Source organism: Acipenser ruthenus, chromosome 20 (assembly GCF_902713425.1).
Source record: "Acipenser ruthenus chromosome 20, fAciRut3.2 maternal haplotype, whole genome shotgun sequence".
In the NCBI taxonomy this organism is placed as follows: domain Eukaryota; kingdom Metazoa; phylum Chordata; class Actinopteri; order Acipenseriformes; family Acipenseridae; genus Acipenser; species Acipenser ruthenus.
In genome coordinates this window covers 6,139,603-6,161,500 of record NC_081208.1, presented here as the reverse complement: position 1 = coordinate 6,161,500, position 21,898 = coordinate 6,139,603, and the positions used below count along the sequence as shown (strand labels likewise).

Below are 21,898 nucleotides of genomic sequence, written 5' to 3'. Positions count from 1 at the left end.
AGACAATAGTAGCATACACTATACTGGCTGAATTGAACAGTACTGTTGTAACGTGAAGTCTTATGATCGGGCGCCAAATTATATAACAGTCAAGACTGGGTTTAAAAAAAGTTTTACATAACTTGAGAAAGTGTTTCCAGTTTCTTAGAAAACAAGGTTGGAACTTCAGTTTGTGATGCGATTAGGTCTTGATTACTCCTGGAATGTTTCATTCCTGCTTATAAGCTTTAATTAATCTTTTTTTAGACAGATGAGAGGATAAATGTGGCTCGTTCACTTTGCAGTAAACTATGCTATGCCTTTGGAAGGCTTTAACATTTGTTAAAATATGTCCTTACAAAACCCTGGGGCAAAATGTAATTGACTTTTGATCATACCAAATGCTTAGAGATAGTGTCTTCTGTATATATTTTAACTTCTAGGTCAAGTTATAGGTATCATCCAATCAAATTTATCTCAGACACTGTTCAAAGTACATACTTCATAAAATAAATAATTGCTAAAAAGTCTTCATTACCTCATACTTGTCTTTTAATGTTGCATTGGCATGTTAAATAAAGTGATGAGCATGTTTTGCCTTTGGATCACAGTCTTTGAGCAAGCCTGGAGGAATTTGGGATTTCTGTAATGAGGCTTGCATGAAAATTATTACTTCAGGTGTTCACAGGAGTTTGTTAAACACACAAATAAAAGATCAGTCTTGAGTTTTATTTTTTGAATATGTTATATTTTACGTTTCTTAACGTCTAAATATTTTTAACGGGGCGTTATATTTTATGTTTACAAACTAAAGGTGCAATTCCTCTCACGTTTTACCACAGGGGGTGTTCAGACAAAAATAGCGCTGCTCATGGCAGCACAGTGCCACACTCACCGACCCGTCTCCTCTGTCTCTGTCAGGTTCGAGAGCGTCCTCAGCGAGCTGCGCGGGTCCTCCTGGATATTGAGGCAGGCGCCCCGGTCCTCCTCATCCCAGAGAGCTCCTGCTCTCACCGCCTCATCGTGGCCAACCTGGGCAAGCTGCGGGTCCGCAACCGCTTCCTGAACGCGGGCTCGCCGGGCACCTTCTCTCTCCGAGACAAGGTAGAGAAAATTACCATGGCTCATTCCTTTTTCCCATCTCTGGTGAGTCCTCTTTCTCAAGTATCTCCTGTCCCGTTTGAATGTCTTGCCTGCTTTTTTCTTACCTCTTTTATCATTTAACAAATGGCAACCTAAACCAAAATGTTGTCAAAATCAAAAATGGGTCCTTGAGTGGCTAACTTATTACGTGGTGTGCAGGGTGAGTCATAGAGATAAGAAGGGCAAGTTCTGGCTGTGCAAAGGCACTGATCTTCGCTAGGGAGTTAACAAGGAGTGTTGTATTGGCACTGGCACTCCCACAGGTTTGGAAGGCTTGCTACTTGCCTCAGCTTGCTTCAGCAGCCCCTACTGGCCATGTGCCAGGTGAGTGCAAAGCTGTCACCTGCAGTGCTGGCCCTTCTCCTCCAGGAGGCGGTAGCTTGCCAACATCCACTCTCGAGCTCCTGGGTGTAAAGAGGCAATTGATACATTTTCATCTGTTGGTAGTTCCACAGGAAATAATCACAGCATTGTTCTGAAACCTGGTGAGGCATTGTAGATTGACATGATTCAGTTTTAAGATATTAGAAGATAGATTTTTTTTGTGACCGCTACTCTTTGTATAAATAAAAGTGAGTCAGTATCCTTTAATACTTTAGCCATTTTTTGGTGTTTGTTGTCTAACCGTGAAAATTAATGCAGTTTTGTTTTCGTTTGTTAAGAATTTGATTTTGCATGCAAATTCCTACAAGGATCCTACTTATTTCCAGGTACCCCTCTGAGCATGGCTTGTGCCAGCATGTGCGTGTGTGTTTTCTTTGTTTCCTTCTCATTTGGAAGTGTGCTTGGTTTCATTTGTTTATTTCGCTCTTCTTTGTTGAAAATTTCCAGCTGATCTGGCTTTTTTGTAACACTTTCATTGGTGTCAATGAAAATACAATTGTTTTAATAAACAAAACAGGAATACTTGGTCTGTTGTTCGGGTGTCAGTATGGATTTGGGTTCTTTTGTGGTGAAATCTACTTTTAAAGCAATACCTTTGGCCAATTCACTTCTGCTAGCACCTGTGTTTGTATCTCTTTGTTTGGGGAGAAGCTTGGCACATGTGCTGTCAGAAACCAGGCCAGATATGTGCTCTGGCAGAGTGAACGTTAAAGCATTGTTAGGAATGCTGTGGTAGATTCTGTGAAACTAAAAAAAAAATGAAATGATATTCTGAATCGCGTTTACTGCATGGTGTGGATTATTACTTGATAGCATTTGATTTGACTAGAATGAGGCAACTGGGCTAGGTTTTTGATTATTTATTTATTTATTTATTTATTTATTTATTTATTTATTTATTTGTTTGTTTGTTTGTTTGTTTGTTTGTTTGTTTATTTATTTATGCTTCACATCATAATTCTTGTAAGACAATGGGACTGCTACTTGGCTTGGGTAATTGTCCTGGCCATTACAATTCCTACTTATTACGGAACTCCGTCAGACATGCCTCTGAAAGTGATCAAGTGAACATGTTTTAATGTGGCATCTTTGATGCTGACCTAATGCTGTTCTGTCTTTGTGGAGCAGGATCGTGAGAAGCATGCCCCCCAGGGTGAAGGTAAGAAGGGGGCGAGTGAGCAAGAGACCCAGAGTAAGTCTCCCCCAGACCAGGCGAACTCTACGAGTGACCCCCCTGCTTTCACACTGGGCCGCCCGCAGTGGGGGCCGGGAAGGATGCCCGTAGTGGACATCCCGGTAAACCCAGGTGAGGGTGGAGTGGAGCAGCTGTTTGACATGCATTTTTAAGTCATGGTTTCTTTTTTACATATGTCTAGAGCACCGTTTATCCAGTTGTGATGAAACTTGTTAAGGATATTCACAAGCACAATTTCCTGTCAGAATCTGGGACAGTCCTTCTGCCGTTGGTCTAAGGCTACATTGTTACTCAGTGGATGTAGGTGATCTCCTTTTTCATTGAACAAACAGTCTGCTTTTCCCCTTTTTCTGTCTCCTCAGAGGACCATGTGTGCCTGCTCGACTGCATTGTGCTGGACCTTCAGGAGGTGGATATCTTTGCTGCAGAGCGGCTGCCTCGGGACAGCTCGGAGTGTGGGGAGGATGAGAAGGAGGCCAGCACAGACCTGCTCTTCCCCTCCTACTCGGTGAGGCGCACCGGGGTCAACCTGCTGAAGGAGCGCTGCCGGCTCAAATTGCAAGTGGAGAGGAACCTGGACAAGTGAGCTCCAAAACAGCAACCAGACTGCAGCACAGATACCACCAGCTCAGGATATACTGGTTATCAAAGGAGAGCAAATGCAGTATTGTAGTACCAGAATTATGTATTAATTATGTCTCAATCCTAAAATTCTAGGTGATGCAAAACTTTTGGCAATAGCAGTAAACTTCTTCGTAACTCAAAAGACCCTTTTTCTCCCCCCCCCCCCCCCCAACCACACCACTCAGGGAGCTGAGTCACGCCGTGCCGGACATGTCTATCCATGGCAGCCTGTCCTCAGTGCACTGTTCCTTGGACTTGGAGCGCTACCGGCTCATCAGGGGACTGCTGGAGAACAACCTAGGGGAGCCAGTGGAGGAGTTCCTGAGACCCTACAACCTGCAGGACCCCAGAAGCTATGTAAGAGAGCAGCACCTACCCCTGCATACCTGATACACTCACTGTACACAAGACATCCTACAGGATCCCAGCACCTGCTCACACACTATACACACAGATCACAAGACCCCTTACAGAACCAATGCAGCCACTTGACACCTCTACCTGACAAATATTGTTATCCTAGATAAACCAGGGAGGTAAATATGACTCCCACTGCATAGCAGTTTGATCCATTCCTGGTTTTACTATGAGTTTATTGAGACACACCTGAGCTTGTTACCTATACACTGTGGCTAATCAAGCATGTATCAAAACCTGGAATGTGTAAGACTGCTATGCAATATGAGTCTTATTTCCATCCCTGTAGATAGTCGCATATATTTTGGAATTAAAAATGAAACCTGCCATAACACTGTCAGTACGGTGGAGGTCCACCATGGGCCATGATTTCACCATGTGACCACGATTTCCTTTGGGTGAAGCATCTGCCAACCCAGCGCCTACTGTTATCTCTTTAAATCTCTGTCAGATCAGTACACATGTTTAATATAGTACACCAGAGTGCATGGGCCAGAAATGCTATTTGCACAACAGATTGTAAATGTGGCAGCTTCCCTGTGATATCCATAAATATGTACTTTCAGTTCTTATTATATTAGTCATGAGACCAATTTAACATGACCGTCAACAAAGACTGGCTTTCATTTTCTATAGAGGCCAGTGTCACATGCCAAGATGTATTCCCATAACCACTCCATTCAGCAATGTTTGCAGCTACTAAATCAGTGGTCAGAATCCGGATTATCTCTGGCTGGGGATACAATTGTATACTTGGATTGGTGCCCAAAAGTATTAAACAAAATAAGTGAAAAGGTAACAACAAAAAACAAAAAACTGATTCTATTCAGATTGCAGCCTTATTGTTGAAGGTTTCTAGATCTTAACAATGACATTAAGGAAGAAATGTGCTAAACATGTATCCATTGGTTTTCAAACGTCAGTGTGTGTCCAGGTGCTCAGCTGCTGTTTGTTCCTCTGCAGACGGTGCTGAGTGGAGAGGTGTACACAAGCCTGTCCTTACTCGTCGATATGATGAACGTCAGTCTGGAGCTGCTCGATTCCTCCCAAACAGCAGGGGGCAGCACCTCCCTCGCAAGGTACACTTTCCTCCGTCCAGTCTGTCATTATGTCAGGCCGGAACAATAAGAGAGATTTTCAAAGGTCTTTACTCTAAATTGTACTCCATTAAAAAAAAAAATAAACAACCTAACTACTTAAAAGTCCTTAAATGAATTACCTGATGGGTCTCCTTCTAGTAACATTTTGAAATGATTTAAAAAAAGCTTTGAAAATAATCCCAGTCCCGGTTCCCATTATCTTTTGAAATGGTTTCTGAGGTCAATAAGCTTTTCTTCTTTTGTTTTAATGCATCTTTCCATCTCTAATAAATAGATCTATTTGTAGAATTGTGATCCCTTCATCGGCTTACACTCAGGATCATTACTAGATCCAAACATTAAAACTAAAGGAATAAGGCTTTTCAACTGGATTGTACTGGATGTTTCAAAATTTTGAAAACTTCATTGTAAAAATATGAGATCACATTTGCTCAACACAAGTACAAAACTGATTGATTTTTAGTAAGTACTTCTTTACACAATGCTGCTGTATCTGCCTCTCAGGTTTGATTTCATGAAATCCAAGCTGCTGTTTGAGAGCTTTTCCAATGGCACCAAGTCTGTGAACCTGGTGTCGCACTCCCTCCTGGCTTTCGATACTCGCAACATGGGGCACAGTGTGACAAGCAAGGGACAAGCTGCCAGCGGGACAGAGCAGAGGCACAACGTCTTTGACTGCATCCTCCAGCCTTCCAAAACCGGGGCCAACCGAGCTTCCCTGCAGATGGAGCTGCACTTCAGGTACACAGCTATCTGCAAAATGAAGCTGTTATCAGCACTTAAACAAATGACAGGGGAGGTCCTCCTGTTCAGACCACCAAAGATTTTGAAAAAAATAAGGGATGGACAATTTCCTTCATCACATCCTGTTGACTGTTTTAAAAGATTAAAAAAATCCTAAATAGAGCACCTAGAAACATTTATTCTATTTTACTGAGTTCTGATATCCATCAGGGGCAGAGTGTTGCAAGGGGGCAGATTAATTGTTGTACTTATAGAGACAAAATGCTTGTTCTGGTCTTGATGAGATCCTAGATAGAACTAGGATGTTTTCAATTCCTTTCAAAATGGAAAATTGACACAGTGAATGCCTGAGATTTCTGCTTTGATGTGCTGTTCTTTACCTGCCAGGTCTACGCGTGACTCTTCCAGCTTCACGGTGGTTCTCAATAACCTGCGTGTCTTCTTGATCTTCGATTGGCTGCTGCTGGTGCGTGACTTCCTGCATACTCCGGCGGAGAAGGCCCCCCCTCCTCCTCGGCAGCGCTGGTCGAGTGGGAGCAGCACAGAGTCGGCACCGTCCGGAGCTGTGATGCCCAAAACCATCAAGACCGGTGTGGTGACCAAGCGATCCACCGTCCCTGTCACCCAGGAGCACCATCTGGAGGTGAAGGTCAACGTCACAGGTAAGAGACGGCTCCGATAAGTGACCTAACACCAAGGCCTTGAAGGGATGCAGCATCAGCATTTTGCTAATATTGAATGTCTTACCGGTTTAATATAATATTATATTGTTCTGTATAATTTGATAAGTTGTTGTTTTTGCTTAGATCCTTATTTGCCATGCTTACTAACTTTTCGTAATTCATTAACTACTCCCGTTTTTATTACGCACGTAATCAGTTCAGTGACCAGTTCCAGATACCTGTTACTCATCCAACAAGCGCAAAGTGTTTGTGCATCTCGCAGAATTCCACCTTTTGATTTTGAGATATACAGTTGTTAGGACATTAAGTTTCAGACTCAAATGTTGGGCTAATGAAAGCCATTTATTCGGAATTTGAAGAAACAGGATATTCCGCAGTGCTATTGCATTCTGAGCTCTGGCGGGTGATACTGTGTTAGTGGCATTCCTGTTGATTGACTGTTTTAGGCACGGAGTTTGTGGTGGTTGAGGACTCCTCTTGTCTCGACACCAACGCCATCATCCTCAAGGGCACCACCGTCTTGACCTACAAACCACGCCTAGCCGAGCGCCCCTTCTCAGGCAGCCTCGCGGGAATCGAGGTGAGAGGCACGGGCAAATACTGAGTGACAAGAAGTGCAGTCCTATCTAGGGGGACTAATAGTTTAGAGTTTCAGTGTTTTTAAACATTGTCAAGTGTTAAATAGATACAATATGTATATTAAAGTTTGATTTCTAAAATTAAATGGAAACCTTAATTATCTCTTTCCCTTCATTCCTCTACTCCCTCTCCCTCTCCATCTCTGTCTACTTTTCTCCCTCTCCCTCCCTCCATCTCTCCCCTCCCAGGTGTTCTCGTGCCGGCTGGGCAGTGAGCAGGAGACGGCCCTCTCTATCATCGACCCTGTCAATGTGCAGGTGGAGCTGATGGGGAACCCCACCTACCAGAGCAGCTCTGGACTGCTAGATGCCTTCAACACAGAGGACTTCCCTCCGCTGCTCGAGGTCAGGGGGCCAAGCAGGGTCACTGTGGGGTCAGAGGGCGAGTGGAGGTCACCGTGGGGTTAGGGGGCTGAACTTGGCTAGATGTTACAACTGCATTTAAATAACATATATTAAAATTATTATTGAAATTAATGCAAACACTTTGGAAGAAGCGAAAGCTAGGGAACAATAATATTATTATAAATCATTTTGTATGTTTTAATTTTGTTAAAATTTTTTTTTTTTTTTTTACTGACAGCCAGCTACTAAGATATGTTATTATTTTTTAGGATTTGTACATAAAATGTGTGAGAGAGCAAGAACTACTAACGAGGGAGAAAATCACAGTTAATAGGAATTAAAACAATGATCAATGATAAGCATCATCATCATCATCCAATGCTTCTGGAAACTTGGCAAATGGGCTCTATCCCTAAAGCCATGCCTTTGCCTCCCTCCTCTTCCCTAGATCCAGTTCCCAGCCCTGGATATCCGCCTCTCCTACAATGATGTGCAGCTCTTCCTTGCCATTGCCAAGTCCATCCCCACCTCGGGGTCCCCTCCAGACCCCACTCTGGACACAGAGCCCAGCACCTCCAAGACCACCCAGGAACTCTTCAGGCACAAAACAGAAGCCATCCTGGGTGAGCGCAGGACTGTAAATCTGGATTTATCAGGAAGGTGTACTGTGTAAACGGTTTGTCTGTATGACACTTTGAATGTACATTAGGTCCTATGTCTTCTGTTTGCAGAAACGCAGCTGACTCGATTGCAGGACCTGGGCTTTAAGAAAGAGGACTGTCGACGGGCCCTGGTTCTCTGTAAAGGTACTGGCAAGCATTGCTAGGAACATGGTTGGGGTCAATCCCTTGTTTTCAATTCCAATTCCTTTTTAAAATAAATTCCCAAATCCAATTCCCTTTTAATCGGTTCCAATTCCATTTAGGAACATCTCTGGAGGGTGAATTTACCAGGGGATCAGATTAGGAAAGGGGAGTACTAGATAACTCCTATTATTCTGTTATAGTAGAAGCTGCTCTGGTAATTTTGTGTAAGAGGGTATTACTGCTGTTATGCCAGTATAAACATTAAATAGGTGTTTTGTTTATCAAATTAATATGGTAGGCCAGTGAAAAATTGTTTAAATATTTTGCTCTTGTAAAACGCACAGTGGCCAATAAGCAGTCAATGGTCACTATCGATCTTTTCATTGGCTCGCTCCCCGATAGGTCAGCTGGACCAGGCCGCCACATGGCTCTTCAAGAATGCAGAGTCGGTGACATCACATCCTGTGGGCAGTGGTGCCGCTGGCTGTGCCCATCCCGTGGCCCAGCCTCTCTCTGGGGTGGAGGTGAAGGCGGAGAGCGTGTGTATCTGCTTCATTGACGACTGTCTGGACTGCGACGTGCCACTAGCTGAGATCACCTTCTCACGTGAGTGCGTGTGAGTGTGTGAGTGTGTGTGTGTGTGTGTGTGTGTGACGACCTGTTGATGTTACACTCCCACCTTGTAGGGACTTAAGTCTTAAAGATAATTCTTCCATCTGCATTGTCCTAATATTGAATTTCTTACCTGCTAATATCCTGTCGTGTGTGTGTATGATTTCCTATTGTAATTTCGGCAACAAAAGGACTCCTCAAGGCTTATTTCGAGCTGGGGAAGTATGTTACTGTTGCGCTGTGCTCAGAAATATGGATATAAAGTAATTGGAAATTGGGTATAAAACACTCACTGCAAAGCCCGACCTTTTTTGAAACTGTAAAAAAATGAGTTTGAAGTTTCTGACTAGGTACCATAAATAAGAGACTTTTGTTCTAAGCCTGTTTATAAGTCATGTAAGACAAGATAAATAGAGATTGGATCTACTGCCACTGGCTTCAATTGTTAATTCTGAAGTATTTAGTTTAGCTGCAGTATTTAGGACTGTGGTAATCCATAACCGTGTTGATTCTGGGGAAAAGTAAAACTATCTCTAATTCCTATGTGTGCAGAGCAGCTTTCTTGTAGAGCAGTGTGCTGGTGTTGTGGTGCTCATTGAAGTCTTGTTGTTACAGGACTGTACTTCCTGCAGCGGGTGGGTTCAAACCCAGAGGGGACCGCCAGCTTCACTCTGTCAGGAGATTACTATAACCGTGAGCTCTCTGGTAAGGCAACTGTTCTCTCTAAGCTACACAAAGCTTCTCAAACCCACTACCTTCCACAGTGCAGTCCAGCATTCTAACCACTGAGCTTCTCAAACTCACTACCTTCCACAGTGCAGTCCAGCATTCTAACCACTGAGCTTCTCAAACTCACTACCTTCCACAGTGCAGTCCAGCATTCTAACCACTGAGCTTCTCAAACTCACTACCTTCCACAGTGCAGTCCAGCATTCTAACCACTGAGCTTCTCAAACTCACTACCTTCCACAGTGCAGTCCAGCATTCTAACCACTGAGCTTCTCAAACTCACTACCTTCCACAGTGCAGTCCAGCATTCTAACCACTGAGCTTCTCAAACTCACTACCTTCCACAGTGCAGTCCAGCATTCTAACCACTGAGCTTCTCAAACCCACTACCTTCCACAGTGCAGTCCAGCATTCTAACCACTGAGCTTCTCAAACTCACTACCTTCCACAGTGCAGTCCAGCATTCTAACCACTGAGCTTCTCAAACTCACTACCTTCCACAGTGCAGTCCCTAATCACACGCCCATCAAACCCTCGTAACCCTTTCGCTCTTGATTCTAGGCTGGGAGCCGTTCATCGAGCCCTGGCCTTGCTCTGTTACCTGGCAGCAACAGGCCGCTGGACATCTGCATCCTCCTCGCTTGAAACTGGGAATCAAAGCCAGACAGAGACTGGACGTCAACATCACATCTGTCTTACTAGGTATTACTGAACTGTTTCTAGTGTCGAAACCAATTGAGAGGAGAACATGCCAGCCAAATGAATAAGTACATTTTGGTTTGTATGTGGAAACTCTGTATTTACATTGTATCACAATTATCTGGGCAGTTCCAGAGGTGTACGCTAACTGCAGCAACCAATAAACATTAATTGTAAGCATCCTTTATATTGGGTACATTTCTAGACAGGATATCTTGTCCTTATCCCCTGGAGTGGGATCGGCTGAAACAAGATGACTTGATTGTTGCATTCAAAGGATCTGCAGTCAGAAACTAAAGTTATAAACAACAAAAAGTGTGAAATTGCTGAAATAGTCCACTGGTTCAGGGCTATTGGACTCAACTAGAAAATTGCAACATTTACCTGTGCCCTATTAATAGAAGTTTAAGGATGCTTTTAAGGAATGTTTTTTTAAGAGTGTTTAAAAATTATTGTCTGGGGTTTGGCCTAAGGTTCCATGAATGCAATCTCGATGTTTAAAATGATAGAATATAAAACATCAAAGGATAGAAATGTTTGATCCCACTACTGCCTCTGTAACCCAGTCTCTGTTGCTTGCATCCCCTAGAGCAGTACAACACGACCAAGTCCTCCTGGCTAGCAGATTACTGCAAGGGGGAAGAGCTGGGGCAAGCTGGGGCCTCTCCCTCTGTCTCCTGGATGGGCTCTTCGGTAGACCCCCCATCTTTCGGGCAGAGTAAGTCTTGTGTATGGGGGGCGGGGGTAACATGTATTTATTGTGCATGCATACAAATTAAAACTAACATTCAGAAACTGTGTGAATAATACTAAAATTAATATGTAATAATAAAGCTGATTGAAATAATGGATTTTATAGCTAACATGTAACGTTTCGAGATATCCGCAATATTCAGGGTGTCCCATAAGTTTGGCATCATAGGAATTAATATTGCAGTGTGTCTGTTTCTTTGAGGTGTGAAATGTCTTTTAGCAAAGAGGAGCACATTCACATCATTTAGATGTGTGGTGCTGATAGTCAACAGGGTGTCCTCTCTAGTTATGTTATATCAGGGAGCATGTTGATGAGTGAATACTGTTAGAGCAATCAGTCTGGTCTTATTATTCATGCTGGTTACAGTATTGATCGGAATGTCTTCGCTGTTTCACTCTGTCCTTCTCCCTGGGTATTGTATCCCTCCCTCAAGCTCCCCCCTGTCCCCACTAACTCTCTATCTCTGCTCTGTTAGGTCTCCCTCTTGCCTACCTTAGAACTAGAAGCACAGCCAGCCTGACTAGTCTTGAGAGGCAGATCCACTCTAGAGGTACTGTTCTGAGCACAGATAGGTTTACAAACAAATACATTAAAGAAGCATCTCCCTATAGCCGGTAGAACCACGATGGACATTTTCCCTTTACTAAATTTAAATACATTTGAATTACATTGTTTAGTCAGTAATGGAAATAGCACAACGAAAATACTTAATATATGACGCTCTTCATGTATTGACAAGGGGAACAAACACGATATGTTAAATCTCCAGAAACAGCTCTGGCCCCTGGCAGTTCACTGCAGAACAGAAGAGAGGGGATCCAAGGCCATGATTGTAGTCAACAGCTCTTCCTATTGCACAGACGCACACTTTGGTTACACCGTGATCAGAAACAGCATCTGTGAAATCATTGTGCAGTGAGAGAACATCTGTCTTTCTCTAACAGAGATAAGTAATGCATCCACACACATCCACCAAAAATTATTCAGTGACTCAAATGAAACCAAGCCCCCACAAAATGAAATAAAACAAAACGTTGTGATGCAATCAAATGCAACACAAGTTAATAATATATTAAATTCTGAAAGCATAACTGTCAAATAAAAGATGCAGTCAGGAAAAAAGTACCGTGGATAGACATTGTTAATACTTCACACAAATCAGTTAGCTAATAACATGTTGCTGTCTGGAGTTTGTAAAGCAATGCAGACTGATACAAATGTTATGGTCTGGCTGGAACAAGAAACAGGAGTGGGATAGCGCACAGGCACCTGGGTAGGCCAGTTTTTCTGTAATCCATTCTTGATTGACTCCAATCCTTCACAATCACTAATCTTATGAGTGTATATTTCCCCATTCGTTCACACCATGAAGAGAATGACACATGGAAATACTTACCTCTTTAGTGCATGCTGCATTGTACAAGCGCTGGTTTATTTCACTGTTTTTTTATTTCATGAGAATGTCTGTAAACATCCCACTCGGAGGCTCATCAATCACTTGTCATTGCTGTGCTCTGTGTGCAGTCAAACACCATGGTGGCTTGCTAACTTTAATCAGTGTGTCCTCCAGGGTCGGGTTAGCCTTGCAAGATGTCTTCAATAATGATAAAAACATTGATACAATATTAGTTGCAGGCAGGAGCAGATATAGGATGTGCTAAGTAAGTGAGCGGCTCAGAGCGAGACTTTTTCCTCTCACTCTGATCTCTGATGAAATCTGCTCTGCAGCACTCTGAGCCGCTCAGGGGGAGCGGAACTGAGCATGCCGTTAAGTAGGGTTCTTCCACTGAGCTCTGAGCAGCTCACTTGCGTAACATGCCCATTGTTTTCAGCTGTTAAATGAACTTGCCTTGCAGCGGATGTGAAGTTCTCAAAGAGAAGACAACCGTTTGTGCCGTACGCCTTGAGGAACCACACCGGCTGTACCATGTGGTTCGCTACCATCACCACCACGCCCACAAGGTAAGATTGACTATACTATTATTGTTTTGTTGTTTTTTCTTTTTTGACTTGTGACCTCACGTGTCATTCTGTTCTTGTCTAACAGGGTGGCTCTGTCCCACAGTGGAAGTTCAGACCCTGTCTCTGATGGTGAGGAGGGGAGGAGCTCAGATGACACCCTCAACATCAGCCAATGGCGTGAAGTTCTGCCGGGAGAGGAGATTCCCTTTGTGTTTGAAGCCAGAGAGAAGCTGCGACACAGGTACATGCCGCGGGCACTCTGTCAGGGACTGACAATCCAACTGGAGCCAAGCTGGGGAAAGAGCAGCCACTGGAAGAGGCACACTGTGTCAATAATGGGAAAATGGGCTTTGTTTGTCACTGCGCTTAAATGATGACTTAGTTAATGCAGTAATATTTTAAAAAATGATGCCAGAATTCATGCATTTTTTAACGACATTTACAGTAAAATCTGTCATATCCGATACTGTAAGATACCATACCATCTATTAACTGATGGACCTCTGGCATATATCATTTACACATGCTGTTATCAACTGAACGGTTCTGATGGAAACTGATCAATGCACATTTTATTACGGGTCCAAAACAGTAAATTCAGCTCTTAGCAGGACAGAATGGATTCAGTTGCAGATTCAAAAAACACGGTGAGCAGAAAAATTCTCACTCTGAGCCGCTCAGTTATTTAACACACTGTATTCTAGTGCTTTGTTTTGTAATCATTTTTAATGATTCTTTGTATAGTATACATGCAGTACCATACAATACCCTACTTAGACACACTGATGCACCTGACATTGTTCATAATGCCCCAACGTTAATAAATCAACTACAATGTAGAATAACGACTACTTCTGAGATATGGTATTTTTACCGCTGGAACCAATTAAATCAGGTATGACAGATTTTACAATATTTGTTTTTCCCTTAAACTGGGATATGTAACTTGAAAGGAGGGCTGTTTCCAACCGAACTGAGAAAGTGATGACATATTAGAATAATCCAGTTATCTTAGCTAATATATTCTTCTTCATGTTTAGAGTCACTTCTGTTTCTGCTTCCTATCCTATTGGCTTTTAAAACTCAAAGTGTACAGCTCTCCTCTCAATAGAGCTCTAATTCTACATCAGGCACTGAGTTTATGTAAGAAACATTAGCTCCGCTAGTCTGTTCCCTGTTCAGTGGTACATCGTTTGGTAGGCCTGGTTAAACATACAACCTTTACTTGGGTAAGACAGCAGGTGTGTGTGTGTTCTCGTTGCTGTGTTTGCTCTAACCCGCCTCTCTCACTGCAGACACACTCACGAGTTGAAGCTGCACCAGTTGCTGGTGCGGGTGGGGGGCTGGGAGCAGGTGAAACCCGTCTCCGTGGACAAGGTGGGGGTGTTCTTCCGAGACGCTGCACCGGATCGCAACAACCCCTCTAGCATGGTGAGTCAGACTGCACACACACGGCAGGGGTTGGGGTGCGGAGTCTGTCCATCAGTGGGGTCCCAATGAATCATGATACTTCATTCACATGATATATCATAACATAATGGAGGTATATTTTGTATTGTGAAACTCCACTATCGATACTGCTTAGCTACTTGTAGTCCTCTAAATTGTAATTGAATGATACATTTTTAAAACTGATATGAAAACATACCTTCCCCGTCTCATTTGAGTCTTTGCCTTTTCACAAAATCATACATGGATGGGTGGAAATAAGACTCCCATTGCACAGCACTTTGATCTATTCCTGGTTTTACTATGAGTTTAATAAGACTTGCTTGAGCTTGTTACCTAAACACTGTGGCTGGTCAAGCATGTATTAAAATCTAAAATGGGTGAAACTGCTATGCAAAAGGAGACTTATTTCCATCCCTGTCATACAAAGTAGCCAATTAAGACCTAACATGTAATGTGATCCATTATTCTCATGACCTGCATATCGTGATGCGTGTCAAACCGCGACTTTAGTGTATCATCACAACCCAGTTGGTTAATGAGGTCCAGTTGGGTATAGGAGTCAGTTGGTCTCTAACACAGTAAACCGCGTGTACCATGGTGTGTAAATGTGATTGTTCATTGTCTTTAATTTCTAGGTTGGAAGCCCGATCAGTAAGACTAACATTATCCATCCCCATGTCTATGTAAGTACGCTGCTTGAGAAGTAACATAAACACTGTCAAACACTCCCTTCCTGGTGCTCCATTCTCTATACTTACAAAGGGCGCAGTTCTAGCAATGGGGATATAGTGGAGACGCACACTTTAGAGCTGTATATGTGTCTACACATTGCTTTATCCAATTGTAATGAAATTTGGACATTCTCAGCACCATTGATATATGGAGCTTGTTTCCCTTACCATTCTACATATGAATCCTGTGTTTTCATGATGGTGATGATATCTCTAGTTTTATATTTCCATACGTCACAGAGGTGTTTTATTATTAATATTATTATATTGTAGAGGGTCCTGTTTTCTGTAGCACCTGTCTGTCACAATGTGCCAGAGCTCTTTTTTTATTTCAGTTCTCAGCTCTGCCCCCTGTACGAGTGGTCTTCTCCATCACTTTGGAAGGCAGTGCCCGCAAGGTCATCACAGTGCGTTCAGCCCTGATGGTCAAGAACCGCCTGGAGGTGCCCATGGAAGTTCGACTGGACAGCCCCTCGGCCCCCGACAGTGAGTAACCCCCCCCCCCTCTCTCTGCACAGCCATGCCAGCCAGTCATTGGGGGTTTTGTCCACAATTAACTGGGGTGGCTTAACTGGTCAGTGGTTTTTGATGCCTTTGTAATTTAACCTCCTGGGAGCTGGATGAAAAATAATACCTGCTTGTAATGTCCTTGATTGTAATGTTGAGGAAAAGCGTCTGCACCCTGAGTGTGATCGGACTGTGTGCTTGTTGTGTCAGAGCCCGTGGTGCTGCCTCCTATCCTGCCCGGGGAGTCCCAGGCTGTGCCTCTTCACCTCACCTCCTGGAGGCTGCAGGCTCGGCCTAAGGGCCGGGGCCTCTTCTTCTGCAAGACGCCCATCCACTGGACCAGCATGGAGCGGCCTGGCGAGGTCAACAGCAGCAAGAGGGAGTGCCACTCTGCAGACTACGAGGAGCACCTGAACCGCAGCTTCAGGTAACCAAGACAGACAGGCACGCGACTGTTTATTTACTGTCAGGATTTCATCTTATTAATACAAACAAACCTTATAAACTGCTATGCAATGGGAGTCTTATTTTCATCCCTGTAAAGTTTGCCACTGTTTTTGTTTCCAGGTTCTGTGTGGTGATTAAGAAGGAAAACTATCCTGACTGTGTGCCCGCCACACCAGTGCCTGGCAGTGCCAAGCAGATCTACCGGCAACCAGGGCACACTATCTACCTGCTGCCCACCTTGGTCTTGGCGAACCTGCTACCCTGCGACCTGAGCTTCTACATCAAGGGCACCTCCATCAAGGGGGCCCTGAAACCGGGCAAGGAGGCTGTGCTGCACGCAGCTGACACCTCACAGAATATTGAGCTGGGTGAGAGCAACAGGCACATTTACACTAATAGTTAATAGTCTTCTTACAGTATCATCCATATCTATACAACCTTGGTACATTTAGAAATACTAAGAGAAACTTTGTAAAATTCAATAACAAACGTTGAAACATTTGCCATTGAGTTTTACAAAGTTTCTTTTTGTGTTTCTAAAAGGAATACAAGCTTAACAAGCAGTGCCCATGACAAGTATCTTTCACTGCACTAATTACTTAAGCTCTCGGTGTGCCGTATTTTGCTAAAATAGAAAAAATAAACTTGGAACCTTACCTAAAAATCTTATAAAAGTGTGTGATCTTCTGAAAATGTATATGAAGGACATATCCTGTAAATAAAGGCAGTTTTGTTATACAAATCATATCATTTTTATACTGTTTTATATTGCTGTTCTAACTACAGTCCAGCCATCAAAATATCAATACTTAATCTATGCCTTTAGAAAGTCACTGCAAAAAAACATCAGTTTGTCTTATACATCTTAATGGCAGTCTTAACTTACCAATGACTGGGTCAGTGCAATTTTAAAGTCGAATAGGCTGTGTGCATGTGTATTCTTACAGTTTAAAAGTTTCAGGAATGCAACAGAATCTACCACTGATGAAGACACCAGCCGAATGACTACCTGACTTGTGTTTCTTATAAGTATTACATTGGAATCCTAATAACCCTACTCTCTGGCTCTCTGTAGTGTGTGAAGGGAAGCCACTGCCTTGTAGCCCCTAACCTCCCCCTCTCTCTGTCTCCCTCGCAGGGGTGCATCTGGAGAACTTCCCTGTGTGCAAGGAGCTGCTGATCCCCCTGGGCACGCAGAACTACGTGGTGCGCATGCGGCTTTACGACCCGAACAAGCGGCTGCTGTGCCTGACCATCCGCATCATCTTGAGAGCACAGGGAGCCCTGAAGATCCTCATCTCTGCCCCCTACTGGCTGCTCAACAAGACTGGTAGGGCTAACATTGTGTGGGGTTGTGGTTTGTTTCGGGAGAACAGTTTGTTTTGAAAAATCTGTACTTGAAAGATCCCACTTAAAAGCCTTCTCAGATCTGCAGGTTAGAGTGCTACAGAGCAGATTTCATCAATGATCCGAGTGGGAAAATTCTCGCTCTGTGCCGCTCAGTTACTTAATTCACCCGTTATGTACGCTGCAGCTTAACTATGATGAATCCTAGTAAGGACATTGCAAGTTCTTTGGCTATGTGTTGTTCTGCATACACCGGTCGCACTTACGTTTTACTTGATTACCACTTAGCCAGTTGGCAAGGACAAAAGTAGTCAGGCTGAGGAATGATGCATTGAGCTCATGATTCTCTACCTCCCCTCTGTTTCAGGGCTGCCCCTGATTTTCCGGCAGGATAACGGTAAGACGGACGCAGCTGGGCAGTTTGAAGAGCACGAGCTGGCGCGCAGCCTCAGCCCCATGCTGTTCTGTTACTCTGACAAGGAGCAGCCCAACATGTAAGATCCTAATGAAAATTGTTCTTAGTTTGGTCCTGTGGTTTGAGTATTGTGTTGTTTGGTGAATTTTCCAGTAATATGATCCTGAGTCATTCTGTGCGCATTGCTGTCCCTCAGGTGCACCATGCGAATTGGGAGGGGGATTCATCCAGAGGGGGTGCCCGGCTGGTGTCAGGGCTTCTCTCTGGACGGGGGCAGTGGAGTCCGAGCGGTCAAAGTCATCCAGCACGGGAACCGGCCCGGCCTCATCTACAATATAGGCAAGTCATGTCCAATCAGAGTGTCACTTCTGTTTTGAAGCCAGTGATTAACCTGTAAGTTTAAAACCAAACGGCTGGATTGTTAAAGCTATTTCCTCCAAATTTATCATTTTTTTGTAAAATAAAAAAAACACCAATTACAATTTGGTAACTTTATTGGATGTATTTTTTTCCTTTGGAAAAAATTGCACAAAGGACAGTTAGGAGTAAATAGCTTTGAGAATCTAGCCTATATTGTCATTTACTCTTTAATTTTTGAAAACAGATAATTTCACATTAATGGTAGAAATTGTGAAACTTTAACGACTCGTTTGAAATGTAAGTTTAGAGAGGGCAGGACAGTCTTTGGCCCGCTCATTAATGCCAGGGAGGTGGTTTGTGTTTATCAGGGATCAACGTGAGGAAGGGGAAAGGCCGCTACCGAGACACCCACATCGTGACCTTTGCCCCTCGCTACCTGCTGGACAACAAGTCCTCCCACCAGCTGGCCTTCTCCCAGCGCGAGTTTGCCAGAGGAAAGGTAATGATCTGTGAGGGACAAAACAAACAATACCCTAAAGTGTCATGAATGTGAGATGCACAATAACTGTTGTGGTCATAAAAACATGGAGCAGTTACTATTGGCAATCGCTAAAGCAACACGTTGAGGTTAACATTTCAAGTGAATACAATTTTAAGAAACCAAATCAAAATGTGTAACAAACTTAAGTGAAGTAGGCAAACTTCAATACAACGACTTGTTTCCTAATTTAGTTTTTTTACAGATTTTAAATATCATCAAGAATGCGTTAAAGTATTTCTCAGCAAGAAACATTTTCAGACTATTACCGTTTGCAAGGTATCTCCCTATAAAGTTTTGTTTTGCTCTCAACATACTATAGACTTCCTTCCTGAGCAGCAGGTATTAGAACCCCCTCTTAGGTGTATCATCTACAATACTCTGACCACTTTGGTAGGACTTTAGGTGGAATCACATGTGCTGCACAGGACACAAATCTAAAGTATTGTGACAGGAAGGACTTTGCATGAATCATTGTGAAAATAAAGCAAGGATGTGATATTACAAAGTAAGAAAGGCTTGGTTATTACCCTTGTTCTCAATGACGGGCTGTGTGCTTTCCAGGGCACAACCAATCCAGAGGGCTACATCTCAACCCTGCCTGGCTCCAGCGCGGTCTTCCACTGGCCGCGCAACGACTACGACCAGCTGCTTTGCGTGCGATTGATGGACACGCCCAACTGCACCTGGTCCGGAGGCTTCGAGGTCAACAAGCACAAGTCCTTCCACGTCAACATGAGGTGAGAGCCGGCTCTTACCAAACAATATACCACTGAATCACAGCTTGGCTACTACTGGCTCATTCTGGCTCATGCGGCACAAATTCGGGGAAGATGTTTTTCCATTTGTGGTTGATGATACACTGTCACATTTATGATGACCCCATATTTTTCCCATGTTGGTGAATGGCCTAGTGAAATTGTGTTTTAAAGCATGTTTTTTGGGGCTTTTCATTAAAATTGTTTTATTTGACGTAAGTAATTGACATTCTTAATAACCCTGTTGGTTCTCTTGAGCTGGAATGAACCCACTGTTAACTGGCTAAATGACAGTATTGTAGTCAGCCACGTGACTTGGTTGAACTGCGTTGCTCTGTGTTGAACTGCTTGGTGGCTGTGTGGTGTGCAAAGCAATAGTGTAGACTGAGACCAAACTCTTTTCACTTGTGAATAAAGCTGCTCTTTTTGACCACACCGCTGGTCGAGTCCAAGCTGTGCCCTGACCTGTAGTTTTAACTACCCCTCTACAGGGACACCCTGGGGAATTGCTTCTTCCTGCGTGCTGAGGTCACCCTGAAGGGGGCGACGTACCGAATCTCCTTCAGCGACACGGACCAGCTCCCACCTCCGCTGCGCATAGACAACCACTCGGAGGTAACATGTGGGTGAATGCGGAGCCATTATTGGAGAAGAAACCAACAACGTTAAAAAAAAAAAAAATCATCACGCTGAATAAATGGGCCCTGTTTTGTCTCTTTACCTTTAGGAAATTCAAAATAAGGGGATAACAGATAGAGGTTATTGCAGTCTGAGGCAAAGAAAGAGCCATAAATGTGTTTAATAAACCTCAGAAAGTGACCTGTCAAAAAACACAACCCTGACGCTCCCAATCTCTCTCATCTTACCCCCCTTTTCACTGCCCCTCTGCAGGTCCCGATTCAGTTCTGGCAGCACGGTGTTGCTGATCTCCGCTTGCACACAGAGGTGAAGCCAGGGCTGTCTCTGGACTATGCCTGGGATGAGCCCACCCTGCCCTCCTACATCACCCTGACAGTGAAGGGGGCCGGCTCCTCCGAAGTCACCGCAGATATGAACTTCTTCCGGGAAAACAATAAGCTGTACTATGAGAACTTCATCTACATCGCTGCTTCCTACACCTTCTCACAGTATGTACAGGGAAGAAGGGGGGCTATTTTCAGGGTTCATTTAGGTTTTAGAAATTCTCCTTCTCTTGCACTTCTATGACTATTGTTGTGGCTAACGTTTGAATACGATTTCAACTACTGTATTAACACCCAAAATAACAAGCATGATCTCCCAGTGGCAGTGGTTCGGTGAACAGCTGAAATAAATTTGACCTCACCTGTTAGCAGAGGTACTTTAAAAAACGTATAGAGCGGTAGCCTTTTGCATTGACTTTAATCGACATGCTCAATTCTCTCAATACAGGAGCCAGGAGGCCAGCAATAAGAGACCAAAGTCTGTAAACAGGGCTGTGAGCTGCGCTGAGCTGGTCCTGGATGTGGAGACGAAAACCCAGAGAGTCATTTTGAAAAAAAAGGTAAGTTGCTGAGATCACACAGTTCCACGCAGTTTATACAAAAAGAAAAGCTGCCAAAAAAATGAACTGACTTCCGGTACTAGGTAAGGTTCCCAATGCACTTCAGTAATCCTGATTTGAAGGACCACACACACCTGCTGTTCAGTCCTGAGCCTCAATTATTGTGTGGTGGTGATGCTGTTTGTTGAGCCTTGCCTTGGGACTCACTCTCGCTCTCTCTCAGGAGCCAGGGAAACGCTCTCAGCTCTGGCGTATGACTGGCACTGGAATGCTGTGTCACGAAGGCTCCTCCCCACCGCAGAGTAAGCCCGCCCAGCCCCGTCCCCAGGACTCCTCCCTTGTGCTGGACATTGCCGGATTGGCTGCTGTCACTAACAACAGGTGAGAGCATAGGCCACTTGACTTGGTATCTGCTTCTCTGAATTTCATGAAACTCTGGGTCACGTTGACCTACTGTTTCAAAGTCCTGACAGTTTTTTTTACCTCTCTGAAAATATTTTAAAAATATAAAACTATCAAAGATGCTTCTCCAGAAGAATAACTTAACTGCTCCTTCCTGCTGCAAAGTTTCGTGTAAGTTTATACCATTACAATTGTTTTATTTCTCTCTGAACATTTGTCTTGCTTCCTGTGTGTCAAGAGTAGCCAACCTAAAAATCTTCACTCAACGGTGTCTTACTTTGTAAGTCAAGGGAACAAACATTTGGTTGAACTGTAGCTGTGTGCCTGTGTTTCAGCTTCGAGCCCCTGATGCTGAGGAAGCCAGACTCACGGCGCAGCACCACACAGACCTGGTACTTCAGCGCCGGCAAGCTCACCTGCGGCCTGCCTCGACTAGTGGTGCAGGTGAGAGACACCGCCATCACACACTCTCATATCACTGTCCATCACACATTCTCATATCACTGTCCATCACACACTCTCATATCACTGTCCATCACACACTCTCATATCATTATCTGTCACACACTCTCGTATCATTATCCCTCACACTCTCTCTCTCTCCC

The 21,898-nt window shown here is 43.8% G+C and overlaps 1 protein-coding gene across 5 annotated transcripts in view; it reads left to right on the top strand.

Annotated features, from left to right (window-relative positions):
* LOC117425356 (intermembrane lipid transfer protein VPS13D-like) overlaps positions 1–21,898 on the top strand; it is a 59,823-nt gene that overhangs the window by 18,147 nt on the left and 19,778 nt on the right. For 4 of the 5 annotated variants that reach the window (XR_009307859.1, XR_009307858.1, XM_058993319.1 and 1 more), the window contains exons 24-56: positions 901–1,083; positions 2,635–2,812; positions 3,064–3,283; positions 3,511–3,682; positions 4,706–4,821; positions 5,347–5,583; positions 5,974–6,248; positions 6,716–6,849; positions 7,097–7,252; positions 7,701–7,875; positions 7,984–8,058; positions 8,461–8,664; positions 9,286–9,375; positions 9,961–10,101; positions 10,688–10,816; positions 11,328–11,402; positions 12,709–12,814; positions 12,900–13,055; positions 14,110–14,245; positions 14,902–14,949; positions 15,333–15,483; positions 15,715–15,931; positions 16,072–16,319; positions 17,090–17,281; positions 17,666–17,792; positions 17,910–18,052; positions 18,442–18,572; positions 19,176–19,351; positions 19,861–19,984; positions 20,261–20,496; positions 20,780–20,891; positions 21,115–21,272; positions 21,629–21,737. Coding sequence is in view for 3 of the 5 variants with exons in the window: in XM_058993319.1 (XP_058849302.1) it covers positions 901–1,083; positions 2,635–2,812; positions 3,064–3,283; positions 3,511–3,682; positions 4,706–4,821; positions 5,347–5,583; positions 5,974–6,248; positions 6,716–6,849; positions 7,097–7,252; positions 7,701–7,875; positions 7,984–8,058; positions 8,461–8,664; positions 9,286–9,375; positions 9,961–10,101; positions 10,688–10,816; positions 11,328–11,402; positions 12,709–12,814; positions 12,900–13,055; positions 14,110–14,245; positions 14,902–14,949; positions 15,333–15,483; positions 15,715–15,931; positions 16,072–16,319; positions 17,090–17,281; positions 17,666–17,792; positions 17,910–18,052; positions 18,442–18,572; positions 19,176–19,351; positions 19,861–19,984; positions 20,261–20,496; positions 20,780–20,891; positions 21,115–21,272; positions 21,629–21,737 (5,130 nt within the window). In the remaining 2 variants the exon portion in view is untranslated. The remainder of the gene's footprint in view (positions 1–900; positions 1,084–2,634; positions 2,813–3,063; positions 3,284–3,510; positions 3,683–4,705; positions 4,822–5,346; positions 5,584–5,973; positions 6,249–6,715; positions 6,850–7,096; positions 7,253–7,700; positions 7,876–7,983; positions 8,059–8,460; positions 8,665–9,285; positions 9,376–9,960; positions 10,102–10,687; positions 10,817–11,327; positions 11,403–12,708; positions 12,815–12,899; positions 13,056–14,109; positions 14,246–14,901; positions 14,950–15,332; positions 15,484–15,714; positions 15,932–16,071; positions 16,320–17,089; positions 17,282–17,665; positions 17,793–17,909; positions 18,053–18,441; positions 18,573–19,175; positions 19,352–19,860; positions 19,985–20,260; positions 20,497–20,779; positions 20,892–21,114; positions 21,273–21,628; positions 21,738–21,898) is intronic. The other variant, XM_058993321.1, reaches the window with a different exon arrangement.